The sequence below is a fragment of the Colobus angolensis genome, unplaced genomic scaffold (assembly GCF_000951035.1).
Source record: "Colobus angolensis palliatus isolate OR3802 unplaced genomic scaffold, Cang.pa_1.0 Scaffold294, whole genome shotgun sequence".
NCBI lineage: Eukaryota > Metazoa > Chordata > Mammalia > Primates > Cercopithecidae > Colobus > Colobus angolensis.
The window spans coordinates 1602699-1626955 of record NW_012116199.1 but is presented as its reverse complement, the minus strand read 5'-3'; the positions used below and the strand labels follow the sequence as shown (position 1 = coordinate 1626955).

The 24257-nt window shown below is 54.4% G+C and overlaps 1 protein-coding gene across 1 annotated transcript in view; it reads left to right on the top strand.

The window, feature by feature from the left end:
- The window catches only part of FAM189A1 (family with sequence similarity 189, member A1), a 251507-nt gene extending 228307 nt beyond the window's left edge, over positions 1-23200 (top strand). The window contains exons 6-11 of the mRNA XM_011949262.1: positions 8977-9137; positions 9654-9789; positions 17539-17614; positions 19878-20102; positions 21581-21655; positions 22710-23200. Of these exons, the coding sequence (XP_011804652.1) occupies positions 8977-9137; positions 9654-9789; positions 17539-17614; positions 19878-20102; positions 21581-21655; positions 22710-23026 (990 nt within the window). The 3' untranslated portion in view covers positions 23027-23200. The remainder of the gene's footprint in view (positions 1-8976; positions 9138-9653; positions 9790-17538; positions 17615-19877; positions 20103-21580; positions 21656-22709) is intronic.
- The last annotated feature ends 1057 nt before the right edge of the window (positions 23201-24257 follow it).

The window sequence follows — 24257 nt, the reverse complement described above, 5'->3', positions numbered from 1 at the left end:
TGACATTTGAGCAAAGGCCTGATTGAGGTGAACCAGGATGGTCTCGATCTCCTGACCTCGTGATCTGCCCGTCTCGGCCTCCCAAAGTGCTGGGATTACAGGCTTGAGCCACCGCGCCCGGCCAAATGGTTTTTTCTTTTACCAGGGATCTGTGAGGTGGTGGATCCGGTAACAGCTATCCTGACATACAATTCACCTATCATACAATTCCCCATTAACACACATAAAGATTGTGTTAATCTGTGGATCAGTTTCAGGAGTATTGTCATCTTAACAATAGTAAGTCCTCCAACCTATGGACATGAGGTGCCCTTCCATTCATTTAGATGTTCTTTAATTTCTTTCAGTTATATTCGTGGTTTTCAGTGTACAAGTTTTGCTTTTTTGTTAAATTTATTCCTGAGTATCTTATTCTTCTTGATGCTGTCATAAATGGAATGACTATGTTAATTAAATTTTCAGATTATTCATTGCTAATATATAGAAATACAAATGATTTTTTATATTGATCTCATATCCTGAAACCATGCCGAACTCATTATGAGCTTTATTGTTGTTGGGTTTTTCTCTGGATTCTTTCTGTATGCAAAATCATGTCACCTGCAAATAGAAATCAGTTTACCTCACTCTGGATGTCTTTTATTTTGTCTTCTTGCCTAATTGCCCTGGCTGGAACCTCCATTACAATGTTGAATCGAAGCGGTGAGAGTGGACTTTCTTGGCTTGTATCTGGGGGAAGCATCCAGTCTTTCACCATTAAGCAGTATGTTAGCTGTGGGTTTTTCATAGATGCTGTTGATCAGATTCAGGAAGTTCCCTTCTATTCCTAGTTTGTGGGATCTTTTTTATAAAAAAGAAAGTTGAATGTTGTCAAATGCTTTTTCTGCATCCGTTGAGACGCCCGTGAGGTTTTTGTCCTCTGTTCTATTAATATGTTGAATTACACAGATCGATTTTTCTGATGTTAAGCCAACCTTGCATTCGCGAGATAAATCCCACTCGGTCATGATATGTAATCCTTTTTATAGTAATAGAAGAGTTTGGAAGTGTTTCTTGCTCTTCTGTTTTTTGGAAGATTGTTTTGAAGAATTGGTATTAATTGTTCATTAATTTTTTTTTGAGATGGAGTCTCTCTCTGTCACCCAAACTGGAGTGCAGTGGGTTGATCTCGGCTCACTGCATCCTCCACCTCCCACGTTCAAGTGATTCTCCTGCCTCATCCTCCTTAGTAGCTGGGATTACAAGCACGTGCCACCACACCCAGCTAATTTGTGTGTGTGTGTGTGTGTGTGTATTTTTAGTAGAGATGGGGTTTCACCATGTTGGGCAGGCTGGTGTTGGACTCCTGACCTTAGGTGATCCACCCGCCTCAGACTCCCAAAGTGCTGGGATAACAGGTGGGAGCCACCATGTCCGGCTAAATGTTTTGTTTGTTTGTTTGTTTGTTTTTCCTGAGACAAGATCTCACTCTGTCCCCCCGGCTGGAGTGCAGAGGTGCGATCATGGTTCACTGCAGCCTCTACCTCCTGGGCTCGAGCAATCCTCCCACTTCAGCCAAGAGTAGCTCAGACTGCAGACACATGTCACCATGCCCGGCTAATTTTTTAATTTTTTTGTAGAGACAGGGTCCCTCTATGATGCCCAGGCTGGTCTTGAACTCGTAGGCTCAAGTGACCCTCTCTCCTTCGGCACCCCACGTGCTTGAATGATAGGCATGTGCCACCATGCACGGCCCTTCTTTAACTATTTGATAGAGTTCACCAGTGAAGCTTCAATCTCTTGTCATATTTTCTATTCTTCTGAAGTCTGTTTTGGTAGTTTGTGTCTTTCTATGAATTTGTCCATGTATATAGGATTTAAGTTAAAATGGGTTCAGTATGTATGTATTATGTTTGTGTGTGTCTGTGTGTTTGAAACTCCCCACTTTAAATAATTTTCTTGTTCAATAACCAGGCAACCGCTAGTCCCCGAGAAGAAGGTGTCTCTTGGCATATATTGGTGTTTTGTGCTTTCCTCAGCGTGACTTTCTTCTTACCCTTTCACTTCTTTGGAGTGTGTCACTTCCCTCCTCCTCCCACACCGTGGCCAGCTTCTGGGTTTTCCTGCATGTAGTCATGTAGTTCCAGGTGAAATGTGTTAGAGTGTAAGCTCCTTGGGATGTCCTTTCTGTGTCACTCATCCTGAGCCCTTAAATCACAGCATCCCATCACATCTTCACGACCCCTTTAGATTTAACTTTATAGAAGCTTTACTGCTCACTGCTGTTTCTGTGTTCTTTATCTTCCCCTATGTTGGCCTCTTTGTTCTGAGCGGGTTTTCACTTCTTGCATTCAGTTCTGGCTTTTGTTGTACTAACTCTTCATTTCCGGTGTTTATTTGTATCTGCGACCTTCAAAGTGAGAAGCACTACTTTATGAAGGAAGCATCATTAGGGAGGAAGCTCACTGCGGGCATGTGTGTGTAAGCCCTTCGCCCACCCTTTCCCGATCAGCTGACACTCATTTCTTTTCTCAGAAAGAACCTGTGGGAAGCCCCTCCAGCCACAGCTCCAGCCCCCACGGCCCTTCTCTGGTGCTCTGTTGTGCTGTGCCCTACAGAGGGGTGCTGGGCTGAGGGGATGACAGTCATGCCCTGGCCTCCCACAGGAAGGAGCACCTCTTCCCAATTTGCCCCCGAGGCAGCCCTGCAGCCTGGCAAGTCTGCTCCACTGTGCGGGTCTCAGCCCCACTTCCCCAGCCCATCTCCCTGCTCCTCCATGTTAGCGGGAAGGACCCAGGCTGTGATTTCTACTGGGACTGATGTTCTGACAACTTATACAATTGATCAAAATTCCAGCCATAACTGCTTTTCAGGAAGCTTCCCGGTTTTGTGTTCACTGATCTGTTCACTTCTTTGCTCGCTCATTCATTCATTCAGTTAGTCAGCAGTTATTTCATGGGCTTTGCTACATGTCCAGTGCTGGTGGGAATCTAGGAATAGCAAGAACAAGTCCTCCAAAGAACCTGAAACTCCCATCTTATTTCTGTGGATCAGCAATTTGGGATCAGTAACTGCCGACGAAACTAACATAATGCATGCTTGTATCCATGAGAAGCAAAGCATCCTGCCTATTGTCAGAACTGATGAAGCCGAGCTGCTCTAATATGTGTGGAAATCGTGGGAAAAGACATTCTGATGATACAATGCAGTTGATTGACATCATTTAGCGGAAAAGATTTTTGATCACTTAAGTTCTGTAATCTTTTTGTTTGTTTGTTTTTAAATGTTATCTCATTCTTCCACTTTTCTGTTACATTGTTTTCTTCTTCACTTACTTCCTTGCCAGCTGCTGCAGCCTCAGGAATATCATCTACTATGACATGTATCTCCATTAGGCATGCGCTTGCTAACTTCATCTTTCATGATTGTCATTTAGGTCGCTGTCCGGCCGACAGAGTTGACCTCCTGTAGACAGCAGATGGGGCACTGTGCCTTCCATAGCGTGCTAACTGTGGGTTTACCCATGGAGCTGGTAAGCGGTGCTGGCTGGTCAGGGACACGACACCACCCCATGGGAACCACAGCATCACCAAGTTCACCAGTATCTTCTCTCCGCCTCACCCCAGCCCTGGCTACACCTGCTGGAGAGGGCACTCTGGGGACCCATAGTGACCTTGAGGTCCTTGAGGCCTGGGCTCCACAGGATTGTCTCTGGACAGTAGGTGCTACTTATCTATCAGACCAGGAACAATGGGCAGCTACTTATCTAAACAGCTCATGCAGACAATCATCAAAATGATGTGGACACACGGTCGTTTTTCTTTAATGTTAAATATGCTAATGAGCATCTGTCCACCAGTTATCTCATCTGGGGCTGTGGTCATCCCTTTGGTTATGGGTCTGTTGGCCTGTCTGGGCGTATTTCTTGGAGAAAGTTCATGGAAATTGCACCATCGATGATTTTTAGATTCATTTCCTCTAAAGTGGAGCCAGCCAGGGGAAGCGACAGGAGTACAGACCTTCCCCAGATTTTTATGATTCTCCTCTGCTCGTTGACCTGCCTTGCCTGGACTTGACTTGGCAGTGGTTTCTGCTTGGCTGCCCTCCTTTATCGAGTCTTTCCAAAGCATTCAACTTGGTTTTCACAGAACGAGCAGCTCTTCCTGTCCGCATCCCTCTTTCCTTATGCAACCACAGTAATAATGAACACAGGCCTCACCCTGTGCAGTAAGGCACCCTGGAGCCCTGAGTGGGCATGGAACCTACCTGGGGGTGGCGGCAGGACCAGGGAGCCGCGGGGCGGGCTCTCCCCAGGGTCTGGAGCGCAGAGTGGGAGCTCCAGGTCATCTGCAGGGTTGTCCAGGAGGAAGTTGATTCAGCAAACTTTGGTAGTAACAAGCCTGGTGTTTCTACCAAGTCTAAGGAAGGCAGAGGGAGAGGTCCCTTCCCTGTAATTCTGAGTCTTTCTGGAAAAACTCAGAGGTGTGTGTGCTCCCTTCAGGAGCCAGGATGTGGCGAGGACATTGGTAGAGGGAGCAGGGAGAGTGAGTGCTGGGGAGGAAACCACAGAATATAAATGGAGGTGAGCAGACTGGGCTGGAACCTGGAGGAGCGGGCAGCTCAGAGCTCCACAGTGTTCCTGGAAATCCCCAGCCCTTGTCCACAGACCCCTGACGCCTGCCCTGCCCCTGCCTGTTCCCAATGGCAGGAAATGGAGGCATGGGCTGGACGAGCTCATACTGATGATCCAAGCCTGCCTTTAAGCCACACAGCACTGCTGTCTGGGTCTGTGACTGAGCAGTGGTGCTTCTCAGGGAAGGGGACTGAGACTCACAGGGTCAGAAATGTACTCACATCCTGTGGGCCCTCAGTGCCCAGGCAGGGCCCGGAGACAACTGACTTGAGGTCTGCTCCCCGTCCCAGGCAGGTTGACCTCTTCACGCTCTCCCTCAGATCCCAGGCTCTGGGCTGTGTGGATAGACTGAAATGTTCTGGGCTCTGTGTTAAGTGGGCTAGGTAGCCTTAGTTCTCATCCTCCATCACTTCCACATGCACCCGGAAGGACAGGACACACGTGGGTTCGGATCCCCTCTCCCCGGAGCAGACTGAGCAGGGGCTCTTCTCCAGCAGGGTCTCAAATCCTCACTCCTGTTGTGCGGGAACAGCCCTAGGCACTAGTTATGCTCATGTCAGGTGCGTGAGCCCCAGCTGGGCACCAGACACAGGTGTACTTTTGTTACCACATGGATCAGAGAAGGCAGTCACAGAGCAAGCAGAGCCACCTGGGAAAGAAGGGACTGTTCAGGGCCCCTTTTCCGCCGTCCACCTCCGGGTGCAGAGTTGAGCTTTATACCTGGCAGTAAACATGCAGGTGAGGCTTCAGAGCCTGGAGCTTGGACGGGGTGGGGGAGGAGTGGCTGCCCACTGGCTTTTCAGGGTCACAGGCATTTCTGCGGGTCCTGAAGGTGACTGGGAGGCGCCAGGTGAAAGGGAGGTAGGGAGCTGGGAAGAAGGAACAATACGTGTTTGATAGTTGGGATTAGAGCAAGTTTGTTCAAGGAGCGGGGAGTTTGGGGGCACTGGTTGGTTAGGAAGCTGGAAACCAGATGGAGTTCCGTGAGCCAGGGTCTCATTAAAGTCTTTTCAACTGCAGTGACCTCATCAGATGGGTTTAAAAACAGCTCTGCTAGCAGGATGGAGACCAAATTACAGAGACAGAAAATCAAGGTAGAGAGGCACACAGGTTAGAAGCTCCTGCGAGGAGGACGTGGACAGGGGCTGAGTGGAGGTGCCCCGCAAGGAGGCGTCTGCCCGTCTCCTCTGCAGAAGTTTACTGAGTACCCGCTGTGTGCGACTGGGAGATGGGAACACAGAGCCGGGTAAAACAGATGTGCCTCAGATGGCCAGGACAGGAAATTGCCCTTAGGATTTCAACACAGTTACTGGGAGCCGGTTACTTGGGTGTGGAAGGCTGAAGGAACAGAAGAGGGTGCTGAGAGGTTACAGAGAGAGAAATAACTGCAGAGAGCAGCTCTCAGCCCGCAAAGCCGGGGAACAGAAGCGAAGAAGTGGGAAGGCGCGGGAAACCCGCAGCTCCCTCGTCGCCCCGCCCGCCGGCCAGGTGCCCTCTGGCGCCCCCTACAGGCAGCGCCCGCCCGCAGCCCTGGCACGGTAGCCTGGGAAGCGTAGTCTGCAGACCTCCAGCCCCAGCCTGCAGAGCAGAGGACAGAGCTGGCGACCCTGGGCCGGGAGACACACCCTGACCTAATTAAACACACACAGATGGTGGGGAAGAGAGGGGAGACGTCAAGCGCCACTTGCAGGATTCTGGCTGGGGAAGCTGAGGAGTCAAGGTCAAAGAATCCCTGGGAAACGAGTCCAGGAAGGTGGGGCCAACACGCCCCGGAAAGGCGACCCAGAGCTTAGCGCAGATGCAGTCCTTTGACCTTCACATAGCCTCCAGTGTGTGGCAGCCTCTGCTAACTTGCACCTGCGGAGAGGGTCCCTTGCAGCTCTGCCCTTCTTCAAATGCTTGTTCTCCTTCCTGGTGGAATGGTGCCTTGAATTGGAAAGTGTTTTGGTGTCTGCATGTCATTAGTTTTGCTTGAATATGTCATTGATTTTTTTTCTAATTTCTGATAGAGACGAATTGAAGCTATTTCCTGATTAGACCTGAGGGCATTTGCCCTCGCCCCTACCTCTCAGCTCTGTGCAGCAGGCATCAGGACTGACAGCCTCCAAGGCGGAGGACGACAGATGCATATGCGGCCTGCTCACAGCCAACGATTCGCCTCTGTTTCAGACAGCTAAACACATGCAGCCATGGGTCGGTCTCGCCAGAGGCGAGGAGTGTGCTCTGTGTGTCAGGAGGCCCACAGGACCATTTTCCTGTGATGTGTTACACCTGTAGACACGGCCACCAGCCTTTCTCCATCAACCTAGTGCATGCTTATTTTACAGAGCTTGACCCCATTCAGAATCGTCACCTCACCCCTACCAGTGCAAAAGTGCTTCACGTCCTGGCGGCTCTCAGCTCCAGCCCACCCTACCCCTGCTGCCAGAAGGCACCTCCTACCACGCAGCTCCAGTCCCCCTGCTCCCCAGCTCCAACACCCTTACCGGCTCCCCAGTGCCCCAGAATTAAGAATTGACTTTCAGAGCCTTATCTATTTGCTTTTCTTAAACACATCCTTCCCTGGTCAACTGTTCTGGAGCCTGAGTGTCTCCCTGCGCACCCACTAGATGAAATCCCACCAATCTTTCAAGACCCGTTCAGATGCCTTCTTCATGAATGCTTTGGGGACCGCAGTCCCCACACAGTGCTTGGAGACCTCACTGTTTTCTAATGGAGCTGTCCTTGCTTGTGTGGCGTGCTTCTGGGTCCCTGTCTTCCCCTCAACACATACACATACACATACACACACACACATACACACACACACATACACATACACACAGAGACACACATATACCTATACACACAAATACACATCTACATGCACATACACATACATACGCATATACATACACACATGTGCACATACGTGCACACACGCACATACATGCATACATAGACACACACATACATATATACACAGACATACATATATACACAGACACACATATGCACATCCACAGACATACATACATGCACATACACACATACACACGCACACACACACACTCACCCTTCCTCTCCTTACCTCATCTGCCCTGCGCCAGGAGGGCCCCTGCCCCAGAGCTTTTGCAGCATGTATCTTTTTGCCGTGTAGACCCTCACAGGGCGGCGTTGACTGGAGCTGGAACAATATCCCAGCCATCTCACGCCACAGGTGACCTCTGGGCAGCAGAGACGTGAAGGTGGAAAGAAAAGCAGTTGGCTGTTGGTTAGTCCTTCAGAAGTGGAAAACTAGGCAGAAATGGGTTTCATTTTTGTTAAAGGGATTTCACCTCGCTGTTAAAGCAGCATCTCAGTGCTCAAGGTTGGCCCATAGAATGTTCTGGAACTCATGAAGTTGTCTCTCTTTCCTCAGAGCAGTGCTTTACAAACTGTGTGAAATCCTGAGAACTGCAAAATATTAATAGATACTCTGTGTCCAATGGGGCCTATTAGGAAATATTTGAGAAATGCTGGGATAAAGTATTAAACAGCTAAATGAGTATTTCAGCACAGCCCTTCTCAGAGACTTTAATACATGAATACTCAATGCAGGACTCCAAGAAGGGAGCATGTGGCATTTCCCACAGATTCACCACAGGAATTCTGGGAGTGGGGTGGGGACATCTCAAGGGGAGGGTCTAGTGTTTTCTCATGAACACACTTCCAGAAATGCCGTGTTTTTTCATTGTTGTTTTGTGAGACAGCGTCTCACTCTGTTGCCCAGGCTGGAGTGCAATGGCACAGTCTCGGCTCACTGCCACGTCCACCTCCCGGGTTCAAGCAATTATCCTGTCTCAGCCTCCCAAGTAGCTGGGATTACAGGCATGCGCCACCACACCCGGCTAATTTTTTTGTATTTTCACTAGAGACAGGGTTTTGCCATGTTGACCAAGCTGGTCTCGAACTCCTGACCACAGGTGATCTACCTGCCTCAGCCTCACAAAGTGCTGGGATTACAGGTGTGAGCCACCACACCCAGCCGAAGTGTCATCTTAAACCGCGAATGTCAGGCAGCCTTTGGACTGCAGTCTTTGAGTACTGTCGTCAGAGGGGCCAGGTGGAGCGGTAGGGACAGCATGAAAGACTTCCCAGACCATATTTTTTCTTTAAAAAGAGGCGTTCTGTATAACAGCGTGGGCAACAAAGCATGTTGAGATTACTGATGCGAGGCGTTCCTCCTGGAGCCTCCGTTTTAAAGTGTGTGCTTAGCAGTTGTGGCTTGACAGTTGAAATTACAGGCATTCCAAACTGATCATTAAAGCTCGCATATAATTACCTTAATGAGACACAAGCCACACAAGATGTCCCAGATAACTCTGGTTGTCTCTGTTTTCCAGTTCCTTCCGCAGAGGTCACATCCGGCCAACCCCGCCTGCATGACTCCTCATGGCACCGTTCTTCACCAGACCCTGGATTTTGATGAGTTCATCCCCCCACTCCCGCCTCCACCCTATTACCCACCAGAGTACACCTGCACACCCTCCGCCGAGGCCCAGAGGTTGGTCTCCCGCGGCTGCCCACATCTTGAAACCACTGAGATCGGCAGCAGTGTCTGGGAGGTGGGAGTTGCAGTGGTCCTGCAGGCATGGTGGTGAGACCAGAGGAGGGGCAGTGGAAGGAGAGGGTCTTAGACATAGAATATTCCCCGTGGCACCTTTGCAATGCAACCCAAAAGAAACCGGAGGCAGACAGGTGTTGCTGCCTTACGTTCTCATGACGTGCAAAGCTGCGGTCACATTACGGTCATTCGTGTAACATGTACAGTTTAATGAAAGATGTAATCAGCTGTATGATGATTTGAATTTTAATGGACAGGTCAGTAGAGTTGATTGAAAATGTTGATGTTGTTCCAGAAAAAAAAACAAAAGTGTAAATCGCCCGGTGACTGAAGCTTTCATTTCACAATGATGGGAAGTATTAGGAGAGGGGAAGCCCTGGCCGCCCCTGCTTTGAGAGCCGTCAGCACTTCTGCCTCCTTTGGGCAATGACGATGTGATGTTTCTGTCTTTTTCAGGGGCCTCCACCTGGACTTTGCTCCGTCTCCATTCAGCACTTTGTATGACGAGGCCATCAACAGCCCCGGCCTGCTCTATCCTGCTGAGCTCCCCCCTCCATATGAGGCGGTGGTGGGCCAGCCTCCTCCCAGCCAGGTGAGGCCCAGGGCCCCAGACAAGGCCAGTTCCCACGGAATGCTAGGGACACTGTCCCGGCCGGCCCTTGGAAGGCACCTCACACCGTGCCAGGTCCGAGCTGGCTGTGGAGTGGACACCCATGAGCACCCTGTGCCGAGGCCCCAGGACGCATGTGTCTCTCTCGAAGCCTTTCAGCAAACCTGTGGGATGTTGATCTTATTAGTCCTGTGCTGTAGATGAGGCCACAGGCTCAGAGAGCAGCACCTGCAGCGACGCCAGCCTGGGCCTGGGGTACCCATTGTGGATGCTTTTCCCCTTGGCTCCCTAGTTCCGTTTCTGCAGCCACGAGTCACAACCCAGGTGCATCTGAGCTTCGTGCTGGTGGGTGGTCTGGGATCCGGGCGGAAGGACCTGGGACAGCTCCTGAACCGAGGGGAGAGCCCCCAGGAGTGGAGCTGGGTCCGTGGACCAAGTACCCAGGGCGCCCCAGCCTGTCTTGATCCCACACTGCCATCACCGCCCTCTGCGGAGGGGAGAAAGCGGCCCTGGATCCCTGGTCCTGCCTGAGGCTGAGACGTTTCAGGCCAGGGAAGTGCCTCAGCCGCCAGGTCCTTCCGGCCTTCTCTGAGCTGGGCATGCCAGGCACTCCCGCAGCCTCATGGTGCCTGACACGACAGGCAGTGTGTTTGTGGAACCTCAGTTTCCTCATCTGTAAAATGGGGATCATAATAGTACCAAGGTTATGGGATGAAATGGGATGTTGTCTGTAATGGAGCCAACAGGACTTGGAACATAGTAAGATCTGAATTCAGCAAAAGTCAGTCACCCTTTTGGGGTATTGTTTTCCTCCTCATCCTCGTTGTTGTCACGACTCGGTGTGGAATGCTGCTAGCCAGGGCAGAGAGACGGGGACGTCTGGAAAAGTCATGTGGCCCATAGCGCAAGGGACCCTCCAGGGACCCACCCTCCAAGGAATATGGGGTTATGTAGACCAAATCGACAGCTCGCTGGTGTCCCTGAAATACAGGGAGAGAAAGCAAGCGACTGGAAAGCGTATTTTAAGATATCATCCGTGAGCATTTCCCCAATGCTGCTAGAGAGGCCTACAGTCCAATTTAGGAAATGCAGAGAACTCCCCTGACAGGTGGTCAGAGAGGTCCTGGAGGCCTTGGGGACTGGGGCATGGCTGGGGAACACAGCAGTGGGTTGGAGTGGAGGGCACGGGCAGGGGAGCCTTGGAGATTCACCAGGAAGGGGCGGGGCTAGGGACTGAAGCCAATTCTGAGCCCAAGCAACAAGCGGAGGAGAGCAGATGACAGCATGACCAGAGGCATCCAGGCCCGCCCAGAACTGCACCTGCTTTGGGCTTCTCAGCAGCCATGGAGCCCGGGGCGGTTATCTCTACCCAGATCACCAGCCAGGCACTGGTACAGGGCATCAGATCAGGCCTGGCCGGCTGCCCGCTGTCTTCGCTGACTCCTGTAAAGATACCCTAGCACAGGGCTCAGACCTTTTGATGTCACCCCCAACGCTCTCCCTGTCACTTTGAGATCCCGAGAGCCCATGTGCACGCAAGCCAGGTGGCAATGCTGGTCCCTGTGACCTTGGTCCCAACCAGTGACCAAGGCAGCACTGACCCTGAGGAGCCCCTGTGGGTGGAGCAGCAGTTTCCATGTTGGCTGAATAAGCTCACAAGCCCTGTTGACCGTCACAGCCGCAAGGACTGGTCACCATTGCAGGCAGGGTGGGCTTAGGACAGGAGGAGATGCAACTGCCCCTGTGCCCTGTGGAAACATGGACAGCACATTCAGACGCTGTAAGGCACCACGCGCCTGGGCACTCATATATACCACAGGGACCTCCTTCAGGGTGGCTTGTGGTGGGCCAGCTCAGCTTCCGGCTGGCCGTGAGCCCCCAGTGCATCCTCACACAAGCAGACAGTCCCCGAGCAGCCACCCTGAAATGCCTAGAGCAGCTAGGCAGGCTGCAGCCAGTGACCCCTGAGCCCCGGCCAGGACCCCGTTTTTACTGTGGATACTAGAAGCAGATGTGTGGGGCTGCCTGTGGGGAGGGATCCTTTAGTGAGGAGGCGGGCATGGCCCTGAAATCCCATTCCTGCACGTGCAGTCATGGAGATGTTCTTAGATGTTTTTATAAAGCTGAGCTGGGACCTCTGCCTTCCCAATGTTGTTTAGTTTTCTGTTTATGATAAAAATAATTCAAATCAGTGTTATCAGTGGAGACAGTTGGCTGTGATAAGAGTTTCGTCAGCACTGCGAGGGGAGCCCGGTGCACTGTGGGGCACCTGCCATGACATAAGGCCCAATTTGGGGGTCCATGGAGGGTCTGGGAGGTCAGGCTGGGTGGGCATCAGGCAGGTGAGGTGTAGGGAGTGGGGCTGGAAGGGCTCCTGAGAGAGGGAACAGCCTGTGCAAAGGCTCAGAAGGAAGGACAGGCACAGCGTATCCCCCAAACAGAAGGTCGTCCATAGAGAGTGTCAGATGAGTGTGCGTGGGTGGTGATCCGTCTGGGTGTGCTGGGTTGAATTCTGAGTGAGTGTCCACAAGATGACAGCAGCTGTAGTTCAGAGTGATCAGGGTTAGCTGCCGCTGTCACTGGAGCCTGGAAAATGGGAGAGAGGGAGCCCCCCAGAACGACGCCATTGCAGGTGGCAATGCCACCCCCACACACGACAGGCTACAGGGCACTAGGCAGGCTCCCGGGAGCCTGGATTTGCCAAAACCAGCAGTTCCGGAAGGAAGCAGTGGGCCCGGTGCTGTCCAGAAGCTAACCCCCAGGGCCACGTGGCTCACTGTGGAGGGCTGCTGGTGACCTTGGCAGAGCAGCTTTGATGGGATGGAGGGCAGGGCTGGACCCCATCAGGTAAAGGAGTGGACGGCACATGCACAGGGCAGCGCAGGTGTGGTTGTGGTTTTCAGACACCAGTGGGTCCCCCCCTGGGGAACTTGATAATCAAATCCTAATGGCTGGGCCCACCCCCAGGGCTCCTGAGTCAGTAATTGGGGTATTGAAGTGGAGGGTTGGGGCTAAGAATTTGGTGCCTATCAAAGCCTCAGCCCTGCTGCTGCTCCCACTTTGAGAGCAGGAGTAGATCACTCTTGCAGGATGTTCGGTAAAGAGGAGAGAAGGTGGGATGGTAGGTAGAGGGGAATGTGGATCTGGGACCTTTGAGGAGGTCACCAGGCAGACGTGGAAGGACCTAGATGGTGGGGATGGCAGGCCCAGGACAGGGCCCTCGGTGACGGAAGCCCCTGGGAAGGCAGAGGGGAGGCTGACCGAGGGTGCAATGGGCAGCTCCACGCTGTAGCCAGCAGGGGCACCGGGCAGGGTGGCGGGTGGATCCGGAAACCCCTGAAGGTGGCAGGGGTGTGTGGTTCCCCATGGCTGCCTTGTGGCGAGGGGGCAGCTCTGTCCCCGCCACCGCCTCTGCTCAGCGACCCTGCCTGCTGCCATCACAATTCCAGCTCCACACTGGGACTGGCTCTGAGCCTGCTTCCCTGTTCTCCCTTCTGCCCCTTGGACCCCTCTGCCTCCTGATGACAGAAACCCCTGTCCATGGAGCCCAGGCTCTGGCTTCCCAAGGGCCCTGCCTGCTGGAAGTAGCTTCTGGACCTGGGTGTGCCATTCAGTGCCTGACCCCACAGCGGCACCCGGAAGGAATGGGTTCCTGTTGTGTCACAATTTCACTGTTTTCTCTGAAGAACAGAATACATTGGAAGGGATGGGGCTGGTTCTGAAACCAGTGCGACCTTCTCCAAAACTCTGGGCAATTCTTTCAGTTGAGATTTCTTTCTCAGAACTGCGGTGAGAAGAGCTGAAAGGTCAGAGGCTGATCTTGAGTTAGCTTGTGTTGGCTCAGAGACCCCCAGCTGCCCGTGCTGGCAGGGGCACAGCACGACCGCCTGCAGGGCCTGTTCCTGGGCGCCCCCGGGCAGCAGGGCAGCATCTGGTGGTGAAGGAGCCGCTAGAGCCCTTGGGCCCACTCTCTTTGACCCCGTGGCCTGGGAGCACTTTTCAGTTCACAGCCATGTCTGGGAGTCTGGAAATCAAAGAAGCCCATTACCATCCACAGAGGGAAGGCCATGCCGCCAGCTGCACCACCAGCTGTCCCCTCCCCAGGCAGCAAGGCCCCCCCGGCTAGTCAGCAAGGAGCGCCCCTTCAAGCACGACCCTGCACCCCGGGCGAGGCAGGGTCAGTTGCTTCTCCTTGTTAGGACAAATGGCGTAGAAAGTGCCCTCAGCACTCGTTTGGATAAAGAGAGGAGGCTGCAGAAGGCGGGCTCTGTGGGGGAAGAGCGCACTCGGGGGCGGGCCGGGGGTGCGCTGGGGAAGAGGTTTCACCCAAGAGGGGGCAGCCTCCACAAGGGTGGGCTCCAGAAGCACTTGCCTGGGTGATGGGCCGTGCGCTCTTCCTTTCCGGCTTAGGTCACAGGCCGGATTAGGGTAGGATTCGGTTAGATGCCATTCTCTTTCCTGTGGTTCGAGGCTGTACGCTTCAGCCAGTGTTCAGGGAGTGAGTTTCTTTTGATAGCACGAAAGTGATTGAGAAATTGCCAGTTTGATCTTGTCTGGGTGGCAAGTGTATGTGTCAGGGACCGCTGAGGACAGTGGTCCTCCAGGGGATACAGGACAGAATCCCCTTGTCACGGCACTCTCATGTGGAGACCGGACAGAGACAAACCTCTTTGAGGCTTCTGCAGAAGAATCGGGCCTGGTGATCTGGGTAGGCTGGGGTGTGTGTTGTGGGGGGGAGGTGATGTGGGGGGGCTTGTCGGGGTGCTGGGGTGTGTGAAGGAGGGAGAGGTGATTTGGAGGTGTGGGGTGTGTGAAGAAGGGGGAGGTGATTGGGGGGGTGTGAAGGAGGGGGGGGCGATGGGGGGGATGGGGTGTGTGAAAGGGGAGGTGATGTGGGGGATGGGGTGTGTGAAGGGGGAGGTGATGTGGGGGGGTGTGAAGGGGCAGGTGATGTGGGGGGCTGCAGTGTGTGAAGGAGGCGGAGATGGTGCAGATGAAGGTCAGAGCACCAGCTAAGGCCCATGGCGGGATGGCCTGGAGCCTGAATGCGGGAGCTTCAGCACCCCAGGGCTGAAATCATTTGGGCAGATATTTTATGACCTTGGATGTCAAACTGTAGAAGTGCCTTTGAGGAGTGGCGTCTTGGGTGTGACCCAGTGGTGCTTTAGGAGTTTAATTTGGTGGCAGCATGCCGGGTGGAAGGAAACCTGAGCACAAGGAGTCATGAGAAGGGAGAGGGACCAGCAGAGTCCGGGACCAGCAGAGTCCGGGACCAGCACCAGGTCCTAAAACTTATGATCTACATAAAATCTGTTAGCAAAGTGTCTTCAAAGTTTGCCTTGAGCCACCAGCCTAAAATTTTAACTCATATTTTCCATGATTGCTGGAATCGCCACAAAAGAACAGCTCTTCATAAATCTGGTTCTAAATGGTTGGCCTCACCCAGGAGTGGGAAACAAACCGCAGGATGGGGCAGAATTTCCATGCAAGTGTCTCAGCCACCAAGCTTCGTAAAATTTGAATTATTTGTGGAAATGCCAATTGATTTTTCAATTACCATGACTGTTCAGAATAGCACATCTGCAGACCAGAAAGATCCAGGTGAAGGGATTCCCGCAGATCTCCAGTCAACAGCCCTCTCCCCGCTCTCCTACAAGGAGTTGTGTTTATGAGCTTCCTCGCTGAAATCAAATTTCAACTTAAATTCTATGCCACAAATATATTTCTTCCCCACCCTTTTCTACTGCTGTTATAGTTCATCGAAAATGCTGTATGAAAGGAACCTTTCCCCATGGCGTAAGCCATTTTCCCCATGGCTTAGCGTGGCAAGGTGGCTTCTGACATCAGGGAAGGGCCACATTTAAATTAAACTCTTGACACTCTGCTTGCGAGAGGTGATAGATAGCTCCCAGGAGCTGCCTCCTCTGGAAACCAAATTTGACCGGGAGCCAGACGGAAGTGAGTGACGCTTCTGCACGACATGAAGCGAATCCAGTTTCCTCCTGACCTTGTCCCACAGGAGATTTTCTTTCTTTTGTTTTATTTATATTTCTTTATTACCAGAAGATTTTCTTTTCGACAGCGGAGTTCTGAGTTACCACCCATCTATGATCCAAAAGAAAAGCAAGTCCGAGAGAGGGTTGGATACGGGAGGAGAGACACAGGATGAAACAAACCGTTAGGGCATTGTTCGCTTCCTGTGATTCGCGGAAGGTTCTGGACAGAGCTTTCCAAAACTGGTTATTGGCACATAATGACTTCAGTGAAAAAGCAGGTGGGTGCTGACGGTGGGGTGAACTCCCCCTCGCCGGTTCCCTGCCAGCAGAATGAGAGGGCTAAGGAAGAAAAATAGCATGGACCGCGTTACGCCAAAGCATCTTAGTGAGATCAAAGGACTCACCTGGGCAGCTCTCCATCTTCTCTGTCTCGGAACCCCCTCTCAAGCCCCACGCTGCAGGGGCAGCTCACACCCTTTGTGCGGGTGGGAAGGCTGCAGCCCCAACCCCCGCCCTGGTGTCAGCCTGGCTGAAGAGGAAAGATGAAGGAGACCAGCTATCTGATTGAAGTGGCGGGAGATGAGGGAGGCAGAAATGTAATTACCTGAGCTGGAATCAGACCAAGCCGCAGGAGCCCCCTCACCTTCCCAGTCTCCTCTGGAGCTCAGTATTTGCAAGTGTATCCCCAAAGCAATTCTGAGATAACACAAGGATTCACAAATTGTTTTCTGAGGTAGCATGGGGTGCATGGGGGTGCCCACGTGACATGTGTATAGTGTGTATTGCGTCCAAACATCGCATCCAGGAGGCCCTAATGCCCTCCGAGGTGGAAAGCATGGCCCACACAGAATGGGCAGAACAAAGATGGGGCAGAGAGCAGAGGGGGTGTAGCCTTCCCCTTATTCCGAGGCCTCTCCAGGCAGAATCAGTATATCCAAGAAGAAAGCTGAAAAAAGCAGGGCGTGGTAGCTCATGCTTATAATCCCAGCCACTCAGAAGAAGGCTGAGGCCAGAGAATCGCTTAAGGCCAGGAGTTCGAGGCTGCAGTGAGCTATGATTGCACCACTGCACTCCAAGCTGGGCCATGGAGTGAGCCCCTGTCTCTAAAATATATCAATAAAGAAAAAGAAATTGAAAGCCACAGAAGCTCGATGACCGTGCAACTCACAGGCTCAGGTGGCTCTGTGGCCCTGTCAGGCGCTCTCATTGCAAACATTCAGAAAAAGAGGCTTTCAGCCAGGTGCAGTGGCTCACGCCTTGTAATGCTAGCACTTTGGGAGGCCGAAGCAGGCAGATCACTTGAGGTCAGGAGTTTGATACCAGCCTGGCCAAGATGGCAAAACCCCATCTCTACTAAAAATACAAAAACTAGTCAGGCACAGTGGTGGGCACCTGTAATCCCAGCTACTCAGGAGGCTGAAGCAGGGGAATCACTTGAACCCGGGTGGTGGAGGTTGCAGTGAGCTGAGATCGTGCCACTGCACTCCAGCCTGGGCCACAGAGCAAGACTCTGCCTCAAAGAAAAGAAAAAAGAAAACTAGGCTTTGGCTTTGGCAAGGGCCACTTGAACCCTCACACCCCACCTCCTAAATGTAGAGGAGAGGAGTGGAGCTGTGGGTGAACGTCTCTTAGCGCTTCCCACCAGGAGACAAGTTGAAGTGGCTGCACTACTGGAGGCTGCTGTGCTGCGTTCCCATGGACGACCCGCCTTGACGCTTTCCATCTCTTACTGTAGGTTACAAGTATAGATCAACAGGTGGTCGAGTCCAGCTCCGGGGACCCAAACACCAGTGCTGGCTTCAGCACTCCAGGTAATCTTACGTCTTTCAGCTCCTGAAGTGGGATGTTCCTGTTTTCAAGGATGTCTCTTTGTGTCCTTGTCCTATTCTCTTCTCCTCTTCTTCCTCCTCCCTCCATTTCTTACTCTTTAAGGGGCTGGAGTTTGCAGCAGCCTTTCCCATTAAATATCCTGTATGTTCCCCACATTTCTTCCCGTGCCTCCATCCACTACAGTCAGCATACCTGGGGGACCTCTGCACTCTCTGGGAAGAACTTGTCCCCCTTTGCCCCACTTTCTCACTTGACGGGTATGGATTTGAAGAAGAGCATGACTCCATCTAGGGTCCCCTTTCCAGAGCCAAAGTTGTACCTACCGGGCGAATGTCCACATGGCACCTCCCTCTGAAGAAGGTGTCTGGGCTGGGCGGCTGGCAGGAGGGCGCAGGCTGGAAGTCATGTCCTTGAGGGCATTGAAGGACACGTGTTCAACAGTCAAATCCCCAAACACAGAGCGTGGGAGTCACGTGCAGAGCCGGGGCCGGGGAGGTGGTCTAAGGCTCCAGGAAAGCAGAAGGGTCCTTTACAGCGGAGGGAACGAGGCACAGAGGCCAGGCCAGCCAGAGAGCCACCGTCTTGAGGCTCCTGCGAGGGGTCACGTGGGCTGGCTTCTTTGGAGAACAAAGTTAGATAACTCACGCGATCCCACAGAGGGCCAGGATGGTGGTCCCAGGGCGCTCTGTCCACTGCTGAACACTCACTCGACATCCGAGAGAAACAGGAAGGGGCTGCCTGTCTGGGAGGCCACCTGGGGTTGTAGAGCGCAGCGTCTTTGCAGTTGTGGGATTTGGAAGCAAGCTTGTCCTTCCTTTGGTCACTGCAAGCCATCAGAGGCTGTTCGAGAAGGCGTTCAGTGACTTTCCCAGGGCAACCCCAGGTACAGTGTATCTCAGTCACTGTCCCAGGGCAGCCGTACCTGTAGCATTCCGGGGTTTGGGCTGAGGGGGGCCTGTGCTGCCGGACGGAGCCCTTTCCTGCTTCCCATCTCAGGGCAGGTGGAAATAGACAGGGTGCTCCTCCCCAGAACTCAGCAGGCTTGGATCCTCCTCCCGCCCGCGACCTGGGCGGTGAACTCTACAGCTGACCCAGGCTCCAGCACCCAGGCTCCTGCTGGGGTACAGGGCTCAGGACTCTCCTGAGTAGAGGACCATCTTGGTGGCTGTGTGACCCTCAACCCTTCCCTGTCTAAGCCCATTTCTGCAGCTGTGGGGTGGGGGTAACCTGGGGGTAACAGATGGGCAGTGAGGATGAATAGTGGGAGGTGCCTGAAAAGCCTGTCACCCACGGGCAAGCTCTCCGACGCAGGGAAAAACAAAGGGATGGCAGGAGCAGACCCGAAGCCCCCACACCTGGAGGATTTCAGGCTTCTGTGATCTCTGAAGTGTCCCCCATTCAGGCAACTCCACTCCAGCGCCGGGAGGGGCCTCTGAGGGCACCTGGTGATTGGAGGGGAGAGTGCAGGAGCAGTTAATCACGCTGTCACATGCATGCGCACCCCGTGGAGATGGCATTAAAACAGACTGCGGTCCAGCCCGCGTGGGGTGGTTACGGGCAGGAGCCAGCCCTGACCAGCATCCCGGTCCAGACCAGCAGGCCTTCCAGTTTGGAGGGCATCAGAGTTCCCTGGAGGGCTCACTCCAACCCCGGTGGCTGGGCCCAGTGCCAGGGTCTCTGCTTCCATGGGTCTGGGGTCCAGCTGAGCGTCTGCATTCCCGGCTCATTCCCAGGGCAAGGCTACTCCTGCTGCTGGCCTGGCCTCCACACTCTGAGAGCCAAGGCCACTGTCCTGTGGGCAGAATTTGTCCCACCTGCCTGCACCACCCTGTCTGGCTGCACTGCAGGCCCAGGGCTGCACCCCTGCATGGGTGGGCCAGATCTCAGGCCCACCGGGACCTGTCGGGGATGGCTTGATGTCCCTCGGAGCTGCTGTGTACCCCTGCACCGGCCCTGTTCACCCAGACCAAAGCGTCTGGTGACCAAAGCGTCTGATTTCTGACTTGCAGTCTCTTGTGTAGTGTGAAGGGTCTGACCCGTGCCATTCCTGTAATGCTTTCCAGGAGCTCATCTGGTGCCCCCAGCTTTCAACAGCATAGAGCAGCATTTGTCCATCCTGCTCAGTGTCTCCGCACCCCCAGGGTTTCAGAGTGCATCTAGGTCTGCAGTTCGAGGCGCAGGCCTTGTCCCACGCCAGCGTCCCCTGCGGTCACCTGCCCTAATGCCATATCCCTTCTCTTGCAGTACCAGCTGACAGCACAAGCCTCCTGGTGTCTGAGGGCACCGCTACGCCAGGTTCCAGCCCATCCCCCGATGGCCCTGTGGGTGCCTCAGCACCCTCCGAATCTGCCCTTCACCCTGGCTGCGTGTCTCCAGAGGATCCTGGCATGGGCTCGCAGGTGCAGCCAGGTCCCGGGCGTCTATCCCGCTCTACCAGTGACCCCACCTCGTGCACATCTGGCACGGCAGGTAGGGTGGCCAGACTCAGCCATGTCCCCGGAGTGTGGCCGGCTTTCCCTGGATGCTGCAGGTCTCAGTGATCCCTGAGAGTGGAGGCCCGGCCCTGTGAATCCCGTCTGGGGCCACACTGGGAATGTGGTCTTGACCCCTGAGCCAGGGCCCCTCTGCACCCCACCAGGCTGCCAACTCTGGCAGGGGAGGAAGGATTCAAGGGGCCCAGGGGGCCAGTCCAGGACATTCGCTGTGAGTGCTGCACATGTGCTCCAGGGCCCGGAAAAGGCCTAGAGTCTGGCACAGGACAGATGACCCCCGACGACAGCTCTGGGTATGGGGTGTCATCGGCTGGAGCCACCCCAGGCAGACATGGGTGTTTTTTCCGGAGCACTTCCCAGGCACCTTGGCAGCACTCTCCACACAGCCCAGAGCTTCCGAAAATCGCCCCAGGCGACTGTGTCCACGGGCAGTGCCCTGGAGTCTAGGACCTGGCACCGGGTCCCTGTGGCCAGCAGCCCAGGAATTTGCATTTCACACTAACTCCCCCAGAGTCTTGGGCACCCCCGGGGCTGGAGAATTCACACCCAGTCCTCATTGCTGTCTTCTGAGAGGAGGCTCAGTTTCTGCCAATAAAGACTGGTGGACCTTTGACCTCCATGCCATTGCGGTAGGGAAGTGCAGGGACCCCGAAGAGGGTGCAGCGAGTCCAGCTCAGTCTCCCCTCGATGGTCTTGCTCAGCTGACCCCTACTGCAGCCCGGCTGCGCCAGGACGAACCGAGTCCCTGAAAGGAACTGGGACCCGCAGTAGCCAGTTGCCTGGAGGTGCCCTCCTGGTGGAGATACCAGGTTTGGCCCGTGTGGACTCCCTGGCTGCGGTCATCTCTGCATTTTCTTTCCTGCATCCTATTGCCGACTTACAGGGAGACAGTCCCGTCGAACCTTCTGAAACACCCCCCTCTGGCTGGTTTACTCAGAGCTCCAGAGCTTCTCTCCACCACGCTCACATTCACTCACTGAGGTTTGAAGGAGGATGCCCTGTACTTGGAGGGGCTCATGGGTCCAGTCTGGCCCCCAATGGCTTTGTTTGGCCTGTCCCCCTCCGTGAAATTCACACCTCAGCACCCACACACCTGCCTGACGCCACTGTCCCCTCTTGGCTAGGCTGATCTGCACGCCACAGGCAGTGCCTTCCAGGGTGCCTGGAGCCCTTCGGGTGCAGGTGGGTATCCCCGTGAAGGGGGCTGGGCTTTCTTTGAGCCACCAGCTCATTGCACTGTGTCGGGGTGGGACCCGGGACACCACTTGACCCATGGCAGGCCTGGCCGGCTGCAGGGCGGTTCCTGTCTGATCTGCCGCTGGGTGGGCGTCAGCAGGTTTCTCCTGCTTGCTCACCATATAAAATACATGTCTTAGTCAGAGGCGGGTTGTGATAGCTTTCTCAGGAATTCCTTTTTCCCTTTCATGTGTTCACTGAATTCTCCTTCTGGTTAAGGCGATGCCTCTTCACACAACCCATCCGGTAGCCAGGACCTGGAAGCGGGACTGTCTGAGGCCGTGCCGGGAAGCGGTGAGATGCTTCTTTTCTAAAGCGCTGACTGCACCTGCTGGGAGGTGGGGCGGGTGTGGGTGTGTCCTTGGCTACATTGTTTCCAAGTGCAGCTCCTCACCCCATCCCCGGGAATGGGGGCTGCCCACTCTCTGGCTTTGAGGGCCTTTCTCTTGCTTTCTCTCTCTGTGCGCTTATTTCAAGGGCTAGCACTAATTTATACGCATGTGGCTGCTCAGCCCCCTTGATGAGATTTCATCTGGGCAGATGGGCCCCACCTGGGAGTTTCTTCATTTCTCGTGTTTAATTGCTAGGCTTGCCAGTTGCCACCAAACAAGACCCCAGAACGGACCACCCAGAATGTGCCAACTTTGTGTGGCGTGAAGCTCAGGCTGGGCAAGCCGGGCCTTCGCCGGACCTTGTTGGCGTCCCTCGCCGCTGATTGCCAGAGCTGGCCTTCTCACAGGGACCCTCAGCCCAGTGTCCAGCCTGTGGGTCACGCAGAGAGGTTGTCAGGGGGAGCTGGAGCCAGGTCCCCAGTCTCTGGCCTGGCAGGCAGTGGAGCAGGGCACTGGGCGGTGGCTGCCTGCACCTGGCATGATGGCAGGGGGGCCTCATGTTCCCTCTGCCACCCCCAACTCTGGTCTTAAGGCAGACCCTATCTATAGATGCCACGGTTCAGCCCCAGCAAGAGATCAGACCCAAAGGGGCAAAGGTCATGGAGCCAAGAAGACTGGGAAGGACCAGCCCCCGTGCCCTTGGGATTCTAGCAGGGGCGGAAGGCAGGTTCCTGCTTGCTGCAGTGGTCCTTCCCCCCCCCAGGCCTTCGTTCCTGGAGGCTGCAGCCCCTGGAGGTTGACACTAGCTCAGCTTGGGGTTGAGAAGGGGAAGAGAGATGCGATGCGGATGGCAGGGTGTGCCCAGAGCGCCAGCCCCGGGAATACGGAAACCCCAGCAGGAGTCTCCTCCCAAGGGCAGACTGTCCTTTGCTTTTGAGTTAACTTCTTCAACGGCTGCCTTGATTTTACTTTGCTTTCAGTGAGTTTCACATTGCATTTTTTCCCTTGATTTTTAGCTCTCATGTCTCGCTCTGCCACGGCTGCCTGTCGGGCCCAGCTTTCACCAGCGGGGGACCCAGATACCTGGAAAGTTGACCGACGGCCAACACCAGAGCCCTTCCTGGCAGCCTCCAAAGAGTGGCCGTGCTCTTTAGTGGACAGCAAGGCCTATGCGGACGCCAGGGTTTTGGTGGCTAAGTTTTTGGAACACTCACACTGTGCCCTCCCCACCGAGGCACAACACATGGTGGGTGCCATGTGCCTGGCCGTCACCAACGAGGAGCACCCCGAGGAGGAGGCCGTCTTTGGCGCTGGCGTTCTGGACCAGGTATGAAGGAGCCACGAGTCTGACCGTGGACACCAATGGGCCTGGCGCCACAGATGGTCTTGCCAGAAGCCATCTTGCCTGACAGAGGCCTTCAGGCCCAGCTTGGCTGAGGACACTTGGCGGGGGGGGGGACACCCAGGATGATCTGGGGGCGGCGTGGGCAGGGAACGGTCACTCCCTCTCTCGAGGGGAGCCGAGCGGTCATCGCCCTGTGGATCGCGTTTCCTGCCGAGCGGTCGTCGCCCTGTGGATCGCGTTTCCTCCCGAGCGGTCGTCGCCCTGTGGATCGCGTTTCCTGCCGAGCGGTCGTCGCCCTTTGGATCGCGTTTCCTGCCTAGCCCAGTAACTCGGAAGGATGACTCTCATGTCCACGGTGAACTCTGGTTTTATCTGGCGTGCAGCGCCTTGAACTGAGCAGCGCTGCACAAACGTGAATACAGCAACAGGCGACACTTAGGTCACCTAAAGACTCGAAGTTTCTCCAAAATCAGGGCCATCCAAAGCAGGAGTTCCCCATCCCTTATTTAACTTAGTGTTCAGGGGACAGAGGGTGACATCGAGTCATGAGACATTTTCTCATGTGGCTCGATGGCTCTATCATTAAACGTTCATCACGCTCTGACCTATTTCCTATGAAAGGAAATAGGTAGCGTTAGCACAGATGGCAGCCTGCGCCCAACTTTCTGTCCACAGGGCTACTGTGCAAACAAACGTACAGTGGGGGCCTCTGCCGTAGCCTGGCCACCCCAGGGGACGGGCCGGTGTTGCAGAGGGTTGGAGGAACCCACCATCTCCTGGGCCTCGAGCTCGGCCTCCCTCCATGGGGTGCCTCCCCCACCTCCTCCCGGGCCCCCTTTCTTCAGGCTCCCATCCTGTCCCTGGCGCAGACCTGATTCAGTTGTTTGGTCCATAACAATAAGCACCGATTCCCAGCTCCTTTGGGGGTCTCCCTTGTGTCTGAGCTCACCTGATTGAGCTCGGTGGGTCCAGTTGTGAGGGAGAGAGGCCGGTTTCTCTGGAAAGTGGCCCCATCTGATACAGCAGATCCCTGTGACCCAGAGCTGATCTTCCCCCCGGGCAGGCAGCAGCAGACAGACACACCTGCGCAGGAGGATCATCAACCACCTACAAACCCACGCGAAACGGAAGAGACACCGCCATGCTGCTTGTGCAGAAGCAGGCATGCCCAGCTTGGGGGCAGCTTGGGGACCTTGGACTTTCTTGGCCCCTATCCCCT